This window comes from Lissotriton helveticus, chromosome 1_1 (genome assembly GCF_964261635.1).
Source record: "Lissotriton helveticus chromosome 1_1, aLisHel1.1, whole genome shotgun sequence".
NCBI lineage: Eukaryota > Metazoa > Chordata > Amphibia > Caudata > Salamandridae > Lissotriton > Lissotriton helveticus.
Genome location: NC_136057.1, coordinates 1,014,797,496 through 1,014,815,316, shown reverse-complemented (window position 1 = coordinate 1,014,815,316; position 17,821 = coordinate 1,014,797,496). Strand labels below are relative to the sequence as shown.

General features: G+C 41.1%; 1 protein-coding gene across 2 annotated transcripts in view; it reads right to left on the bottom strand.

The window, feature by feature from the left end:
* SND1 (staphylococcal nuclease and tudor domain containing 1) overlaps positions 1 to 17,821 on the bottom strand; it is a 2,092,018-nt gene that overhangs the window by 129,518 nt on the left and 1,944,679 nt on the right. For both annotated transcript variants that reach the window (XM_078677758.1, XM_078677762.1), the window contains exon 20: positions 5,954 to 6,023. In XM_078677758.1, the coding sequence (XP_078533884.1) occupies positions 5,954 to 6,023 (70 nt within the window). The remainder of the gene's footprint in view (positions 1 to 5,953; positions 6,024 to 17,821) is intronic.

Below are 17,821 nucleotides of genomic sequence, written 5' to 3'. Positions count from 1 at the left end.
GAACTAGGGAGAAAGTAGCCAGTGATGGACAGAACCCTGGGGTGATTTGCAGTGACGAACAGAGCACTGGGAAGATTTAGCTCCAACAAAGGTTATCGAACTGTGATGATTTATTTACAGTGAGCTAGGGCCCTCGAGTGATTTCGTGTCACCATATGTAAGTAGATGGAAGTATCATAGCACTAAGGTGACATTGTTCCTTATTCCAGTATCCTCATAGCTCTATTCTGTGTCAACTGAAGCTTATTGTACATTTATTAATAACAGTAGTACTTTGCTCACAAAGTGAGGCTTCATTTGGCACGGATAACAATTGCCATCCTTACTTAGCACAGTAGTAATTGTTTTATAGACCTGAATATATTAAGAGGCAGCGCAGATCTTCTGGGGCTGAAACCTGTGACCTGCAGGTTGCACACAGATCAATGCATTAGAGTTCTCTGCTATGATACGAGGCGCCTCGAATGGAGGAGAGCACTACTGTAGTAGAGTTCGGTCCCAACTGCTGAAGTTAGCATAAAGCGAAGAGGAGTCTGGGCCACCAACAGCAGATACAAAATAGCAGAAACTGGAGCTTACTTAGGATGAAAAAGGGGCGTCATTCAAGTGGTTTGTGCTTCCAATGTCTCCATACGTCACCAAAAGACAGTATTTGGAAGGATCTACTAGCATTAGTGAGGAAGTATATGATATGCATTGGAATAGGCTTTGTATGGTGCACGTGAGGCTAAGCAGTTAGGAGTTCCTAATAGTTTGGATGAAGGTGGTAAGTGCTTCATCGGTTTTAACAACACCCTTCCTCGCTGCCTGGCAGAGTGTAAGTGTTAGGAGAGAATGGGACTTCATGCTCCTACATGGAACTTCTAATGGATAGCAGAGCACACAGGCTTACTAGTAGCAGAAGAGCCCGTCTATGCTGTGCAACCAATAGGAAGAGTCGTGCACTGTAAACGGAAGTATCACCACAGAATTTACTCTAAGCCAAGGTCCTCTGCACATACGGGAAATAAGCCACCTAGGACCCATCTTTCAGAAATACTTTTGTAATATGCGCCTAAGCAAGCGATTTGTGATCATACCATCTCTAATTATGCCCTGCGGGGAGGAGGAGGAGCATTTGATTAATTAACAGTGCATCTCAAATAGAATACATTTAGTACATACATTAAGAAAATAAAGCTCGAAAATAACTTTCAACCACGGAGGAGATTAGCACATTTAATGAGATAACGGCAGCTTGACGTCATGTTGGGTCAATGTGACCTCTGGGCAAATGTGGGCTTTCCGATGAAGGGGTGCAGCCCTCGAACCCCTGTGAAGACTTGGTTCCACTCTTCGTGCGCCTGCCTCCCCACAGGACGCAAAGAACACGCTATTGATTACTAAGGAGTATGCTCCTGGAACTGTCTGCATGGCTCAGCAAGCAAGGTTAAAGGAATGTGATTTTCATAAAAATGAAAAAAATCTTTATAAATCCATAGAGACTTCCACTGCCTTTGAGCTCTGCGGTGCACAGAATTGAGCATGAGCACTGGCCCCATCTAAAAGAAACGAGAATCGAAGGAAGACAGGACGTGTCGCATGGAGATGCAAGTAGGGGCCTTCTGCCTCTCTCAAACTCTAGAATACAATCAATGGGGATTATTTTCACTTCTCAGTGACGGAGGCACATGAATGTCAACCTAGCTGTGTCAGTGAAGTAGCTCATGCACAGTGGCGCTTTCTAGCTCTCCACAGCCATACAGCAACCAAAACATGCATAGAAGATTAAGATGTTACAGGAAATCTACAATTGCAGCTTTAGGAAAAGTACTGTCCAACATGTTTTTGGGAACTCAATGTTCCACAATACAAAGTGCCATATTAACCCAGTCGTTGTAATCCCCCCTCAATGTAAACTTATGTCATTTCCTTTCAATGTTAACGGCTGAAAGTTAATACTTGGCAGACCCTATATTTTTTCATCTTTGCTGTTCTACACATTTCAATTGTTCGAAAGGTATGTGTTATTTTGTTTTGCTGAATTATTAGCAGATTATAACACAAATGTTCAAGGTCTTACTGCAGCACAGACTCCTTGCAGGACAATGACACTCTGTTATTAGCAAGAAACCTACCATGGGTAGACAGCCATATGAAAGGCCTAGTGGCTGGAGAAATCCGTTCCTCACAGAGAGTGTAGGGTATACCCACTATGGGAATGCGCCCCAATAGGCCTTTCCTCGCGTGAAGGTATTTCACATATTGAGCTTAAATTCACATGCAATTGAAGAGAGGAAAAGACAGATTACACCAATGAGTAGCTGGTGACCTTCTGGTAGCTATCTGCAAGCAGTTCTCCAATGTGCAGTCCTAAATACTAAATTGCAATCTTTTGCTTGGCTGATTTAAAATATATATACCAACATTAAAAGTGAGTATTCGAGATCAAAATAAGTTGTATTTTCAGAATACAAAAGCAATTATTTAGAGAAATATTTGCAACTCCCCCAAAAAATGTAAGCTAATATTTGAGGGATTAATCATGTAAAGTTGGGGAGACGAATTACTCATATTATTACCTTGGTGCCAGGGCATTGCCTCTATGGATGTTTTGTATTACCCATGTAGGTATTACAATTTGACAAAGCCTTTTTTACACAACTTATTGCACCCCTGCCTGATGCACTTAAGTAATCACTGCTGACAATCTTGCATGGGGGTGGCCACTAATGTAATCTTCTATGATGTGGCCAATAGTACAATACTTATAATATTAATAGCTTAGAATTATTTTCACTGAACACAAGTAGCTCCTAATACAGAATAGCTTAGAGACCCTAGGCCTAAAACATATAAAAGAGAGTGAGAGTTCCCCCCTACCCAAAGGCCAGACAAATGCCAAGGCGGACCCGTACTAGGGGGTAACGTACCTATGGTGGGATGCCAGGCCAGGCTGAGAAGTCTGATGACAGCACCGGCACCAGCTTCTGACGCACATACGCAGCAGGCACTTTTTTCCGGGTGAGCAGTGACTCAGGAGTGCAGTGACTCGGGAGTGCTTCAACAATTCCGGATGGCAGGGGAACTGAATTGTGCCAGATCCCAACCCAATGGGGTCTCGTCCAGACCAACTACACAAGTCAACTCTACAGGTAGAAGCGAGTCCACCTAAACTTACTTCCAGACTGCTGTGGCTTTCATTTCATTGCCGAACCCATAGGTGGTCTCGAAAGTACATAAGGCAGCTTTCCAAAGGTAACACAATTAGCAATCAAACACTGAGTTTCTATCGATGCTAAACACTCAACAAGCATTTAAGAGAGGTTGGCACTAGAAATGTTCCATCATATTTAAGAAGGATGAGGAGGAAGGGTAGCCCCTGGACTTCCGGGGACCCAAAGTAGATTACCATTGGACCTGATGTAGGCCAGGAGCTTGAGCAGGGGCTGTATGCAGCTTGACTTGTCCTCATGCAACAGCTAGAGGCTAAAGGTGGCAGGCTCCCTGCCAAAACCTAATGTGTGCCTTTAAAGTCACAAACTTTTATTTCACCCAAATGTGAAGACCAGCGTAATAAAAAGTATTACATAAACCTTCAGATAAGTCATTCATATCAGCCCTAATGTTACGGTTTCTATCAGCAATACACTTGCACATCACAACAACGCCAACTATCATTTTAAATGGCCGGTGTTGAGGAAGGTTGTAGTAGCACATCCTCCTCAGGGGTCTCAGCCTAAGGTTAAAATAAAATGGAGTAAGAGAACACACGCCTGTGAGCGCACACAAGCATTACACCACAGAGCCACCAGACAATGGAGCCGCAAACTATGTGGCAAGGCTAACCAAAAAAAAAAGCAAATTATGCAGCACACTACGGCATTTGGCCGTATTTTTTCACGTTGTATCATTTCAACACTCGAATGATAATCCTCGCATACAGACATTTACACAAACTCCACATCTAGGCGCATTCTCAGATGAAAAAGGCCCGGATTCGGGTCCAGTTTTCACTAATCCATCCCAACTTTAAGACAGGGAGCAGCAGCGTCGAGGAGCAACAAACCCCCAAGTTCTGACTGCGAGAACGAGAATACACACGAGACGATTCGCTGCGGTACTGAGATGTAAACAATGCTTGATGACAAATTGAAGAAAAAGATGCATTTTTCACCGACGGCCAAGGATGAGCTACAGTACACGACGCCAGCCTCGCTTCATTTAGAGAAGCATGTTCCGCTCTCAGTCGAACATGGGAATTCACTGTGCGCGCGTCGGGTGCCGTCATGGCGCCCGCCCAGGGGTGGCAGGGGTAAACATCAGTCTCTTCTTGAAGAGGAAATGACTGGCTATGAGGCAATCATAGGCAGCACGTCCAAGAAATGGCCAGGGAGTTGTCTCGAGCGTGCCGGAAGATTGCTTTCCTGTAGCTTTTATTCAGGCGCGTAGGACGAGGTCGACGGAAGTAGATTCACATCGAGAGCGAATACCCTCTATCGAGCAGCTGCACGGGGAAGGACTGGGGGAACTCGGAGGCAGTGATATATAAAGGTTTCCACGAGTCTTGGTGAATAATTTGTAGTTTTTGACACTCTCAATCGAAGATCCTTGCAGGTGTGAAACTACTGAAAGCACGTTTCGCAAGTCCGATGTGCGAACCCAGTGGATGAAAAGACGCCCGAGACACCCAGTCCTCACCCTTCACTCCACGACGGAAGCAATCTTTGGTTGTCGGTCTGAGCAGCCTTCTTCTGGGGCAGGTGGGGAGTGGGCCAAGGGGAGCTACGTCAGATCCTTCTAATCAGCTGGTGGCACGAGACAGGAAGTGAAACTTGTGACCGGTCGCTGCTTCCTGCTTTCTAGCAGGAGTGACTCACTGCTGCTAAATTGTTAGTTGAGGAACAGTATGGACTTTGAGGCTCTCTTGTGTGGACTGAAACAAGGCCTTCTTTCCTGCTTCAAAGGGGATAAGTGTCTGAACACCATGTGGTGCCCCATGTCCTACAAATCGTCCTCCGTGGTTTGGAAGCAGTGGCCAGGCGAGGTCTTATCGGAAAGCCGCTTGAGACCAAACGAGGTGGGAAGACATCCAATGATGGTTTTCCGCCTCAGTAGTCTCCTCAGTCGCAACAACTCCTATTAAGGCCTCAATATGACAATTTCCACAACAATGACATATTTAGCATTGCGGCACATTCGCACCCCATCATATCCCCCTCCCCCCAGGCCCAAAGGTCTTCCCCTCCAGGGAGGGCCCAAAGGGCACAGATATTCTGGTCTTCACCTTTTTCCCTGGACCCCCTACACAGATCTCTGTACAGTCTATTAAAGTGGCCTCCTTCTCAAGAGAGATCAACTTGCCCAGGCACTCACTCCTAACACAGAAAAGACTATACCAGTCAGGCTTTTTGACCTTACCTATTGCACTGTTCTACTACATTATGTGTGTGTTCATGGGTTTTATACACAAATCCAAGACCGCATCTAGTTGAGCAAAACAAAGAACTACATGAAACGTAAATTACTGAGAAAAGGATACACTAAACCAATGAACAAAAATGTCCTGCATTTTGTTTACGAAAGGATAGAATTACTTTGATCAAACGGAGGGAAAACAGAACAACGTTTCCCTGTCTCGTGCTCCATACAAAAAAACAAAAGATGGACAGAAAAGACAATTAGACAACACTTTCCGGTTACACACAAACCCATTTTCATTAAGGAAACTCATGACCCAAGCGTGATTGACAAGTGACAGGAGATGAATATGAACTCGTGTTTAGTCAACTGTAAAACTCGTCAGTCTCTTGACACACTCTACTCGGCTTTCCCAGCCAGGAGAAATGCAGGAGGCTGCAACGAAAGTATAAAAATAGTACCACATGCGGGAATTGAGGGATCCCCAAGTACCCTGCTACCAGAAACAGCCCTGAAATTAACGGTTTACCTGTGACCACAAGGAAATACTCACATTGCCGTAATCTATGTATAACACGTGGACTTTGGAAGGAGATTCGATTTTCTCAACTCGTGCTCGATACCTGCATGGAGAGGAGATAGAATTAATAAGGTCAGGACTCCTGTATCAAGTGTGCAACTATAAAAACCGTTAAAAGCTGCCAAGAGTTATTTAAAGCCAATTTGTGGTTCCAGCTGTATGACAACCGCACATACCTGTGTGACAAAATCAGAATAAAAGTTTGTTGCAACAAAGAGCCTTAATTCTAAATAGTGACTTGTTGGCAGCCATTAACAAATCCACATCATATCTTAATAATTATTTTGGAAGTCACAAGGCAAAGACAATTATTCCTAATCATACTGACAAGCCGGGTTGGGCATTGGTCTTCATTTAAACTACAATTCTTTACTAACATACAAGCTGTGTGGGGATAATGAATATATATATATATATATATATATATATATATATATATATATATATATATATATATATATATATATATATATATATATGTATTTTCTCACTCCTCCGTGATCACGAAAGTAATGGGCGCACTCGCTCTGGTTTTCCACAATTCCATTTATTTAGTTCTGTTTCAGCATGAAAACAAACAAACGATCAACGCGTTTCAGTGCTCCTGGCACCTTGCTCACGATCACTTTCCTCAAGTTTTTTCATGACATTTAAAGCAACCAATGACATTGGATGTTACCTCACATCCTGTTTTCAAACTCTGAGCATTGTGGTTTTTGTAGTTTTTATATTAAAAAGAGTCTTTAAGTGGAGTTACACCATTCAAATTTACATGGAAAACCCAGTGACCCTTATTTTATTTCGTAACACGGTGAACTTTTATCAATTTACTTTTGTTTTATTTGTTTTCTTTATTTAGTGTTTTCCGTTGTCCCTTTTTCCATCCCTCCAGTGGGATTTGTCACTTTTAAGTCCATCTTTCTAGGACCCTTGTTTTCCATCTTTGTGATCTTGTTTTCGAATGCAGTTTTCAACTTCACAAGCTCATTTTAGTCTTTTATTGGAATGAATATATAACTCCTCCGATTGATTCAGGCCGTGTGGTTCTGAAGTTAAGGATGTGACGTGATTCTTTTTTTCGCATGATTTTCTCACTATCTCCTCCACGTTTATTCCTGGGTACTGTTTCAATGCCGAAGAATTTCAATTTCAGCCAGTCCCCATTGTGTTTTTGCTCCATGTGTTTAGCCACCGCATTCGCTCTGTCTTTATGTGTTGTGGCTCTGACATGTTCCATTATTCGTTTTTTCAGTTCCCCTTTGGTGCTGCCCACATACATCAGGGGACAAGGACATACAATGCCGTAGATTGTAAATTCTGTCGTGCAAGAGATCAGTTGTCTTATTTGCCATTTCTTGTTATTAGGTAGTGGTATCTCCTTGGTTTGTTTTGCAATTTGACACATTTTGCAATTGTGACATTTTATGAAGCCAGTCGTTTTCAGCCAATCTTTCTTTTTGCTTGTTTTGCAGTGGCTATGGATCAGCTGGTCCTTTAGATTTGGTGCTCTTCTATACGTTACAACTGGATGTGGGCCCACTATCTTTCCTACTGTGTCATCCAAATGCAGGATCTTCCAGTTTTTTCTCATGATTTGCAAAAGTTCTTTACTGTTCTCTGAATAATCCGTAATGAGTCTGATGGGTTCAGGTTCATTTTTATTGGGCTGTTTCAGACACTCCTGTCTTGTTTTTTCATTTGCTCTTTTCCAACATTTTTCAATGTTGCCTTGGTTGTATTTGCGATTTTTGAACCTTTGTTTCGTTTTGGCACTGTGTTTCTGCCATTCAGAGTCTTCACTGCATATCCTTCTAATCCGAAGGAACTCCCCATATGGGATGCTTGATATTAGTGAGGCTTGGTGGCAACTGGTTGCTTCCAGTGTCGCATTAGTAGCCGTCTCTTTCCTATGCAGTGTTGTGTGGATGTGGTTATCTTTAATATAGATGCGAGTGTCCAGGAAAGTTACCTCAGTGTTGTTAATTTCGTAGGTAAATGTTAATCCTGTCATGCTGGCATTGATAATTTTGTAGTAGTCCTGGAATTCTTCTTTGGTACCATCCCAAATTATCAGCAGGTCATCTATGAACCTTATCCAACACATGATTTTGCTTGTGAATTGGTCATTTTCAGAGGCCCATGCTATTTCCTTTTCCCAATATCCCATCGTGAGACAGGCATAGTTTGGGCTGAATGAAAAACCCATTGCGGTTCCATTGCATTGTCTATATAGCTCTTCGCCAAACAAAGATATTTTGCGATAATCATAGTTCCATCATGTCTTGCAGCATTTGATTATGGTTTTTGTATTGAATGTCTCTTTGTTGCAGGAAGTAATTGCATGCCTTTAACCCAATGTTGTTTTCTATATTCGTATATAAAGATACGACATCCATAGATATTAGCTGATAATTCTCCTGCCATGGTGTGTTTTCCAATTGTCTCAGCAGGTCATTGGTGTCCTGGATATATGAGCTTAACTGTATTACGTGTGGTTTGAGGAAATAATCAATGTAGTTTGAGATTGGTTCCAACAAAGAGCCCTTTGCGGATAGGATTGGTCTTCCTGGTGGTTTGTTCCGATCTTTATGAACCTTTGGCAGGAAATATATTGTGGCTGTGACTGGGTGATTGGTTGTTAAATATTTTTGTTCTTCACTGTCAATTAAGTTGTTTAGTTTCCATTGTCTTAATTTTTCGTCCAATTTTGACTTGATTTCCTGTGTTGGGTTAGTTTTTAATCTCTCATAATATTTAGTGTCTTTCAATTGTCGATGTGCTTCAATGATATATGAGCTCTTTTCCCAAATTACTATATTTCCGCCCTTATCGGCCATCTTTATTTCTATCTGGTCATCATTGCATAGGTTTTCTAATGCTGTTCGTTCTTCCCGGGTCAGATTGTCTTTATAGTTGGATCCCTTGATTTTATATAGGTCCCGTATTACCGCTTCTTGAAAAGTGTCCACCTTATTTCCCGGTGGTAACTGAGGATAAAATTTAGATTTTGGTTTTAGTTTGCTGATGCCAGCTCCCTTTTGTGCGATTGCTTGGCTAACTGTTGTTTCTTCCTCATCGATTACATCCAAGTTCAAGAGTGTAGCGAAGGCCTCCGCTTCTCTTACACATAAGTTTGAGGTGCCTTGATTTTCTATTTGGATTTTGGGTGTGGTCTTTTTGTTTTTATTTTCTTCAAAAAACTTGGCTAGTTTGATCTTTCTTGCATATAGATACAGATCTATCCTGGCTTGAGCGATGTTCATTTTTTTCTTTGGACAGAAATTTATGCCTCGTTTCAAAAGCTTAGTTTCCGTTTCAGTGATTGTTCTTTTTGAAAGATTTATGATTTGCAGTTCATCCATTATTTCCCCCTCTTCTGGCGCATGCTCCGTGTTTCCGTGCCTACTTTCTCGGCTGGTTGATTTGTTTCTGTTGCCCCTTCTTGTCTTTTTCTGTTTGTGGTCCAACGTCGTCCTCTTCCTCTGCAAATCATAAATCTTTCAAAAAGAACAATCACTGAAACGGAAACTAAGCTTTTGAAACGAGGCATACATTTCTGTCCAAAGAAAAAAATGAACATCGCTCAAGCCAGGATAGATCTGTATCTATATGCAAGAAAGATCAAACTAGCCAAGTTTTTTGAAGAAAATAAAAACAAAAAGACCACACCCAAAATCCAAATAGAAAATCAAGGCACCTCAAACTTATGTGTAAGAGAAGCGGAGGCCTTCGCTACACTCTTGAACTTGGATGCAATCGATGAGGAGGAAACAACAGTTAGCCAAGCAATCGCACAAAAGGGAGCTGGCATCAGCAAACTAAAACCAAAATCGAAATTTTATCCTCAGTTACCACCGGGAAATAAGGTGGACACTTTTCAAGAAGCGGTAATACGGGACCTATATAAAATCAAGGGATCCAACTATAAAGACAATCTGACCCGGGAAGAACGAACAGCATTAGAAAACCTATGCAATGATGACCAGATAGAAATAAAGATGGCCGATAAGGGCGGAAATATAGTGATTTGGGAAAAGAGCTCATATATCATTGAAGCACATCGACAATTGAAAGACACTAAATATTATGAGAGATTAAACACTAACCCAAAACAGGAAATCAAGTCAAAATTGGACGAAAAATTAAGACAATGGAAACTAAACAACTTAATTGACAGTGAAGAACAAAAATATTTAACAACCAATCACCCAGTCACAGCCACAATATATTTCCTGCCAAAGGTTCATAAAGATCGGAACAAACCACCAGGAAGACCAATCCTATCCGCAAAGGGCTCTTTGTTGGAACCAATCTCAAACTACATTGATTATTTTCTCAAACCACACGTAATACAGTTAAGCTCATATATCCAGGACACCAATGACCTGCTGAGACAATTGGAAAACACACCACGGCAGGAGAATTATCAGCTAATATCTATGGATGTCGTATCTTTATATACGAATATAGAAAACAACATTGGGTTAAAGGCATGCAATTACTTCCTGCAACAAAGAGACATTCAATACAAAAACCATAATCAAATGCTGCAAGACATGATGGAACTATGCTTATCGCAAAATATCTTTCTGTTTGGCGAAGAGCTATATAGACAATGCAATGGAACCGCAATGGGTTTTTCATTCAGCCCAAACTATGCCTGTCTCACGATGGGATATTGGGAAAAGGAAATAGCATGGGCCTCTGAAAATGACCAATTCACAAGCAAAATCATGTGTTGGATAAGGTTCATAGATGACCTGCTGATAATTTGGGATGGTACCAAAGAAGAATTCCAGGACTACTACAAAATTATCAATGCCAGCATGACAGGATTAACATTTACCTACGAAATTAACAACACTGAGGTAACTTTCCTGGACACTCGCATCTATATTAAAGATAACCACATCCACACAACACTGCAGAGGAAAGAGACGGCTACTAATGCGACACTGGAAGCAACCAGTTGCCACCAAGCCTCACTAATATCAAGCATCCCATATGGGGAGTTCCTTCGGATTAGAAGGATATGCAGTGAAGACTCTGAATGGCAGAAACACAGTGCCAAAACGAAACAAAGGTTCAAAAATCGCAAATACAACCAAGGCAACATTGAAAAATGTTGGAAAAGAGCAAATGAAAAAACAAGACAGGAGTGTCTGAAACAGCCCAATAAAAATGAACCTGAACCCATCAGACTCATTACGGATTATTCAGAGAACAGTAAAGAACTTTTGCAAATCATGAGAAAAAACTGGAAGATCCTGCATTTGGATGACACAGTAGGAAAGATAGTGGGCCCACATCCAGTTGTAACGTATAGAAGAGCACCAAATCTAAAGGACCAGCTGATCCATAGCCACTGCAAAACAAGCAAAAAGAAAGATTGGCTGAAAACGACTGGCTTCATAAAATGTCACAATTGCAAAATGTGTCAAATTGCAAAACAAACCAAGGAGATACCACTACCTAATAACAAGAAATGGCAAATAAGACAACTGATCTCTTGCACGACAGAATTTACAATCTACGGCATTGTATGTCCTTGTCCCCTGATGTATGTGGGCAGCACCAAAGGGGAACTGAAAAAACGAATAATGGAACATGTCAGAGCCACAACACATAAAGACAGAGCGAATGCGGTGGCTAAACACATGGAGCAAAAACACAATGGGGACTGGCTGAAATTGAAATTCTTCGGCATTGAAACAGTACCCAGGAATATACGTGGAGGAGATAGTGAGAAAATCATGCGAAAAAAAGAATCACGTCACATCCTTAACTTCAGAACCACACGGCCTGAATCAATCGGAGGAGTTATATATTCATCTCCAATAAAAGACTAAAATGAGCTTGTGAAGTTGAAAACTGCATTCGAAAACAAGATCACAAAGATGGAAAACAAGGGTCCTAGAAAGATGGACTTAAAAGTGACAAATCCCACTGGAGGGATGGAAAAAGGGACAACGGAAAACACTAAATAAAGAAAACAAATAAAACAAAAGTAAATTGATAAAAGTTCACCGTGTTACGAAATAAAATAAGGGTCACTGGGTTTTCCATGTAAATTTGAATGGTGTAACTCCACTTAAAGACTCTTTTTAATATAAAAACTACAAAAACCACAATGCTCAGAGTTTGAAAACAGGATGTGAGGTAACATCCAATGTCATTGGTTGCTTTAAATGTCATGAAAAAACTTGAGGAAAGTGATCGTGAGCAAGGTGCCAGGAGCACTGAAACGCGTTGATCGTTTGTTTGTTTTCATGCTGAAACAGAACTAAATAAATGGAATTGTGGAAAACCAGAGCGAGTGCGCCCATTACTTTCGTGATCACGGAGGAGTGAGAAATTATTAACGGCGAGGTTCCGCCGTAGGGCACGCACCCACACTGAGCGCTCGCAGGTTGGGAAACCAGGAACCGGCGTGTGAAGATATATATATATATATATATATATATATATATATATATATATATATATAAACAATCCCCAAATACGTAACTTCAAAAGAAGCGGGCACGGACTCCAGACATCAAAGTGCAATTTTTTTATTCTTGCTGCTGCTCACAAATGTCCATGAGGTGTTTCAGCCACTACAAGATGGCCTTGCTCACATAGGCATAATTCCATCCTTATTTAAACCTTTACCACAAGGTTAAGCAAGACACCTTCATTTGATCGCAACCGGCAACAGACTATTTTAACTACGTATAGCTTCCTGATGTAAAAGACAGATTGCCACAGCTTTTGAATGAATGCTCTTTTCTGCTCATTGATCACAAAATACTGATCCAAATTCATTCTTATTTAGGGAGAGAATTCACACGTCAATAAATAATAACCACCATGAAACGTCATTATGATATTAATACATGTGTGTTACACAACATATAGCCTAAAAAAATATAGCAGTAAGAGAATGTCTGGCAATTAGCGATACATGGTACATCAATTATGTCCAGAGTGGCCGTCTCTCAGGAAAATGCTTGCTAAATGTATAAAGTGCTTAGTGCCTAAAAAAGTGCTCAGTGTGATAACATGCTAAACATAAGAGAATTACTTCACAGCTATGTTTAATTCTAAATGTTATCTAAACAAATATAATATGCATATTTCAAAGTACATTCTTCTATTGCAAAACCCCTATATGAATACAGATTTTGCAGGAGTGGGTCTATATCATATCTATATATGGGGAACATGATGTTAAGAATTATAGCTATAATACTGCTGTTGGCAAACTGATATTGCTCGAACGTGGTTATGACTAGTTATACAAAGTTGTGCAGCTCTTCACTAGTATTCAGCTCATTAGGTATTTTGGGGTCTAGATCCAAAATGAACCTGGACCAACTGGGCTGCCAAGAAACATATTGAAACTGATTTGAGCTGGATTATCATGGAATCTTAAAGGTAGTAACACCGACGCTTACTGGAAAAAAAAGTGAGGTTTATTGGATTTCCACTCTTGAGAACTATGAGCATGGTCTTAATGAACTTCTGCCATGGGAATAAGTCATCACCTAATAGACTTCTCGCTCTTTTTTCGCTATCTAAAAGTAGATTTCATCTTTGTTTCCCCTGGATGTTGGAATATATATGGTTGTTCTAGTTCAAGCTATAGGCGGATATGTAAGAGAGTTTGTTACTTCATCCAACTTTCTTCCCTTTTCCTGCTCCCCCCTTTTTTTGTAAAGGAACCTGTTGACAGACATATCCCTTATATTTATTAACTTCATTGTTTAGAAATGTCCCTTTCCCTTGTCCTTAAATGTCCAAAGGGATTATACATTCTTTTCCAGTAGCCAGATTGTCAAATTCTACCCAATGACAGGCTTACATATATGCTATTTTCACCCCTGACGTGGCTGGGTTAACTCCACCATTCCTAATCATATCCTTCTTTAAATTGATAATTACAGAGCCCAGTCAATTTCTTTTCTGCCAGTATATTTGTGCCCCTTTGTTATTTGTATATATGTGATTCCTCAATATTTTCTGAATTAGATTGTTCTCTAGTCTGTGTGTGTGTGTATATATATATATATATATATATATATATATATATATATATATATATATATACGAAAATCTTCCCCAACAGCAGCAAGAAGTGGAAACCACACAGAGGATTCTTTGGAGGGGTTTTAATGCCACGAACACCAGCAATAGGGCGAATGCATTTCGGCATAGTTCAGCCTTCGTCAGCGCCATGAGGTGTTTGCATGGAGGAGGCAAACAATGTGGTTGAAATACCTTCTCCTTTCCAGTCAGGTGAGAGTTAGCTCCGCCCCTCGGTTAGACAGCATGGAATATGATTCGCTGTCTGTGTTGTCTGTAGGACGCCCAGTGCGTCTGTACTACAGGTACCAGAATGCTGTGCGTTGGTCCAGCACAGCCACGGGGGTGATGACATAGCGCGGGCCACTTCAACCTAACTTCTGCGTGGCGACTCCCTCCTCAGCTCCCCATACTGCACCAACCCCCAAACACAGCAGTCCATTTAGCAGGGGTCGAACCGGGGCTCCGGTTCACCCAATGTGGGGCACAATGTCTCCAACACTGCCGGGTGTCTTGAAGTGCACACATGCCTGGGAAGTTAGAAAATGCCTCAACAAATTTTAGGAGGTCTTAAAAACTGATAATGACCTGAAAGATTGCATAGGAGATTACCCATCCTTAACATTTCAAAAACCCAAGTCATTACGTGATCAGCTGTGCAGTAATATGATCCTAACCCCAAAAAAAGATAATGCGGTCAAAGGCTTTTTCACCTGAAATCAATGCAAGGCCTGCAAATTTAGCAGCAGCATTAAATCCTTGAAATTCAATAACAATGAGGCTCCATGGGTTATACAAAAACACCTGAATTGCAATACCGAATATGTCATCTATACCCTCAAATGTCCATGTTCAAAGTATTATATTGGGAGCACCATCCACAAAGGCAAAAAAAGAGTATTAGAGCACTTAAGGGCAATCAGTAAGAATGATAAAACCTATCCGGTAGCCCGTCATTTTCATGAATACCACAAAAGCAATGCCAACCTTGTCAAATTTGCAGCTATTGATTGTGTTTCCCCCAACATGAGGGGGGGGCAATAGATTGCTGGAACTTAGGAAGCTAGAGTCCAAATTCATTATCAGATTTAACACCAGGGTGCCCAATGGGTTAAATATGGACGAAGAATTGTCAGTGCATTTACATTGAATTCAAGTTTAATTAATTGTAATGAATTTTGCTGCTAATATTCTGATTGCTGTTTTTAGAATTTTGTGTGTTTTCTTCAGAAACCACCTTTTTGGCTATGAAGATTTTAACAGGACTTTGTCTTATCTTCCTATATGTTACAGATGTATGTACAGGGTATGTACAGGAGTGAGTGATAAAGGCCTACCCAGATGACCAAGAGCAATAGCCCACTGGGGCAAGATTATGTTTGACCCAACTACAACTTGAACTTTTGAACTATTTTGTGCTCTTAATGAGCAGTCTTGGCCCACTTGGGCGATACCTTCAGTCGTTTACTGTTTGTATATACGTTTTCCAGCTACACATGGAGTACGGTTTCTTAAAAGAGATGGTGATGATACCACATGAATTCCAATCTGAGCACGGTAAAATTGTTTAGCTCAAGCGTATAATAGGCAGAAGAAATGTTTTGTCCTTTGAGACCGAGGGTTCGAGTCTCGCAGTTGACGAATTTGGTGCGATTATTTACTTTTAATTTTACTTTATTCAGTAAAGCACTGGGCAATGGCTACAGTAATTTTGTTGACATAGCGTGAAACCAACTGTTATAATTCTGTCAAAAACTATACAAACGAAGTGAAGCTTTAGTTTTATAAACATGGGTCGTTGACACTAATTTTGAATAATTCTGGCAAGCTGTCACTCGCTACAACATACAATATGCTAAGCAATAAATATTGTGTAACTCGATATAATTAATTGAAGGAAGTATGAATACGAAGTATTTTGTTTATGTTGTTGTATCACATGACACATTATTTTACTTTATTATTCATGTTGAAATGCACAAACTTTGCCCGTGACGAAGGAGTAGTTTCACTCCGAAACGCGTAGGACGTTGTGTCTGGAATAAACCTGCACTTTGATAGAGGCCACGGCTCCTGTGTGGTTCTTTTCCGAGATTCAAGGAAAGAATACGCTGGTTTGGACGTGTTTTATGTAAGGGGGTGGCTACCCCTGCCGTGAGCCCGCCGACGTAGAGGCTTGGGAACAGCTACAACTTCGTGTTTTTATATATATATATATATATATATATATATATATATGAAGTATGTAAAGCTCCAAAGGTCCGCAAGTACAGCAGGTAAAGCCACACGAACAAACAGGAACCAGCAAGATATATATATATATATATATATATATTTTATTTCCCCCCACAATTATTTGCTCAGGCGCGTTTCGGTGGACAGAACCACCTTGCTCACTATATGATGAGTGCGACTCCATTCTTTCATGAGAAAGCCGGTTCGTCATATTTAACGGCGCGGTCCTGCCGGGAGAACGCACCACCAGCGAAAGAGCGCCATATGCTGCCCGCCATAAAGGACCAACACCTGTTTGCCGCGAAAGCATCTAGGGCAGTGGTTGCCGCCAGGGACCTGACCCTGGTTTTGGTCCTCAGCGACTCGAAAGTAGCCAGCAAGAGGATCAGGTAGAAGCAACTCACACGCGTCATCCACCAAAGGGAAAGAATTGTTGGATTGTAGGGAACCACAGAGACCAGCATGCCTCACTCTCCCAGCGAGCGCGGCGCCCACAGGGGGCCAAACTGCAGGCACTCGAGCAACCCACCAATGGGATTTAAATCAAAAAGAGTTAAGGGCTGGAACTGTGCACCCCTCAGCCCACAGATGCGACTGGCCTCCTTGAGAAAGGTCTGAGAAGCAGACCGAAATGCATCGGAGCAAAAACCGCCAGTAACTTTGCACTGAATAAAGACATTCAGACCCACCTGATGAGTGCGACTCCATTCTTTTGTGAGAAAGCCGTATATATATATATATATATACACATATATATATGTATATATATATATATATATATATGATGTTAATGTGTATGTTGTAAAGTGAATGGGGATTCTGCATTACTGGCCTATGGGAGTGTTAAGTGTACTCCAAGGAATTTCCTCATTCAACCCTTTTGTATTGGTTGACAGACGGTAGACCCATCTCTGTTCTTTCATAAACAGGGCCCCCTTACTAATCTTGGGATGTACCTCAAGTATTACCCATCGTAAGGAGTCAGGTGAATGCTGCAGTAGGTTAAAATGTGTACACATTTTCGTGTTAAGTTTATGACACCGGAAATTACTGCGGTGTTCTGTGATGTGCGTTTTCACATGTCTAGTCATACCCATATACCAGAGGTCACATGGGCAGGTAATCATATAGATACAATTGGATGTATTGCAGTTCATGTGAGCGCGTACTTTCCATGTGAAGGAGTCTGAAAAAAAATATTGTTTTCAGTGACTTAGGTAAATGCACATATTGTGCAGGTCCAGCAAGGGAAATGGCCCTGAAGTGGTGGAAAGTCCCACAATTGCCGTTGTGAAGTCACTTTCTGTGGCTTAGGTCTCGTATGTATTATCATATCTTTGAGATTTTTTGTGCACTTAAATGCTAATCTGGGTATGTCAAGCTCCAGGTACCCTTTTTCCAATATACCCCAATGTTTTTGGATCACGTTCCTGATTCTATTGGAATCAGGTGGATAGGTGGTTACACATGTGAGTATCTGTTTTTTCTTTCTCTCTAGGTTCGAGTAGAGCCTCGCTGTTATTATTCCTAGCTCTTTTT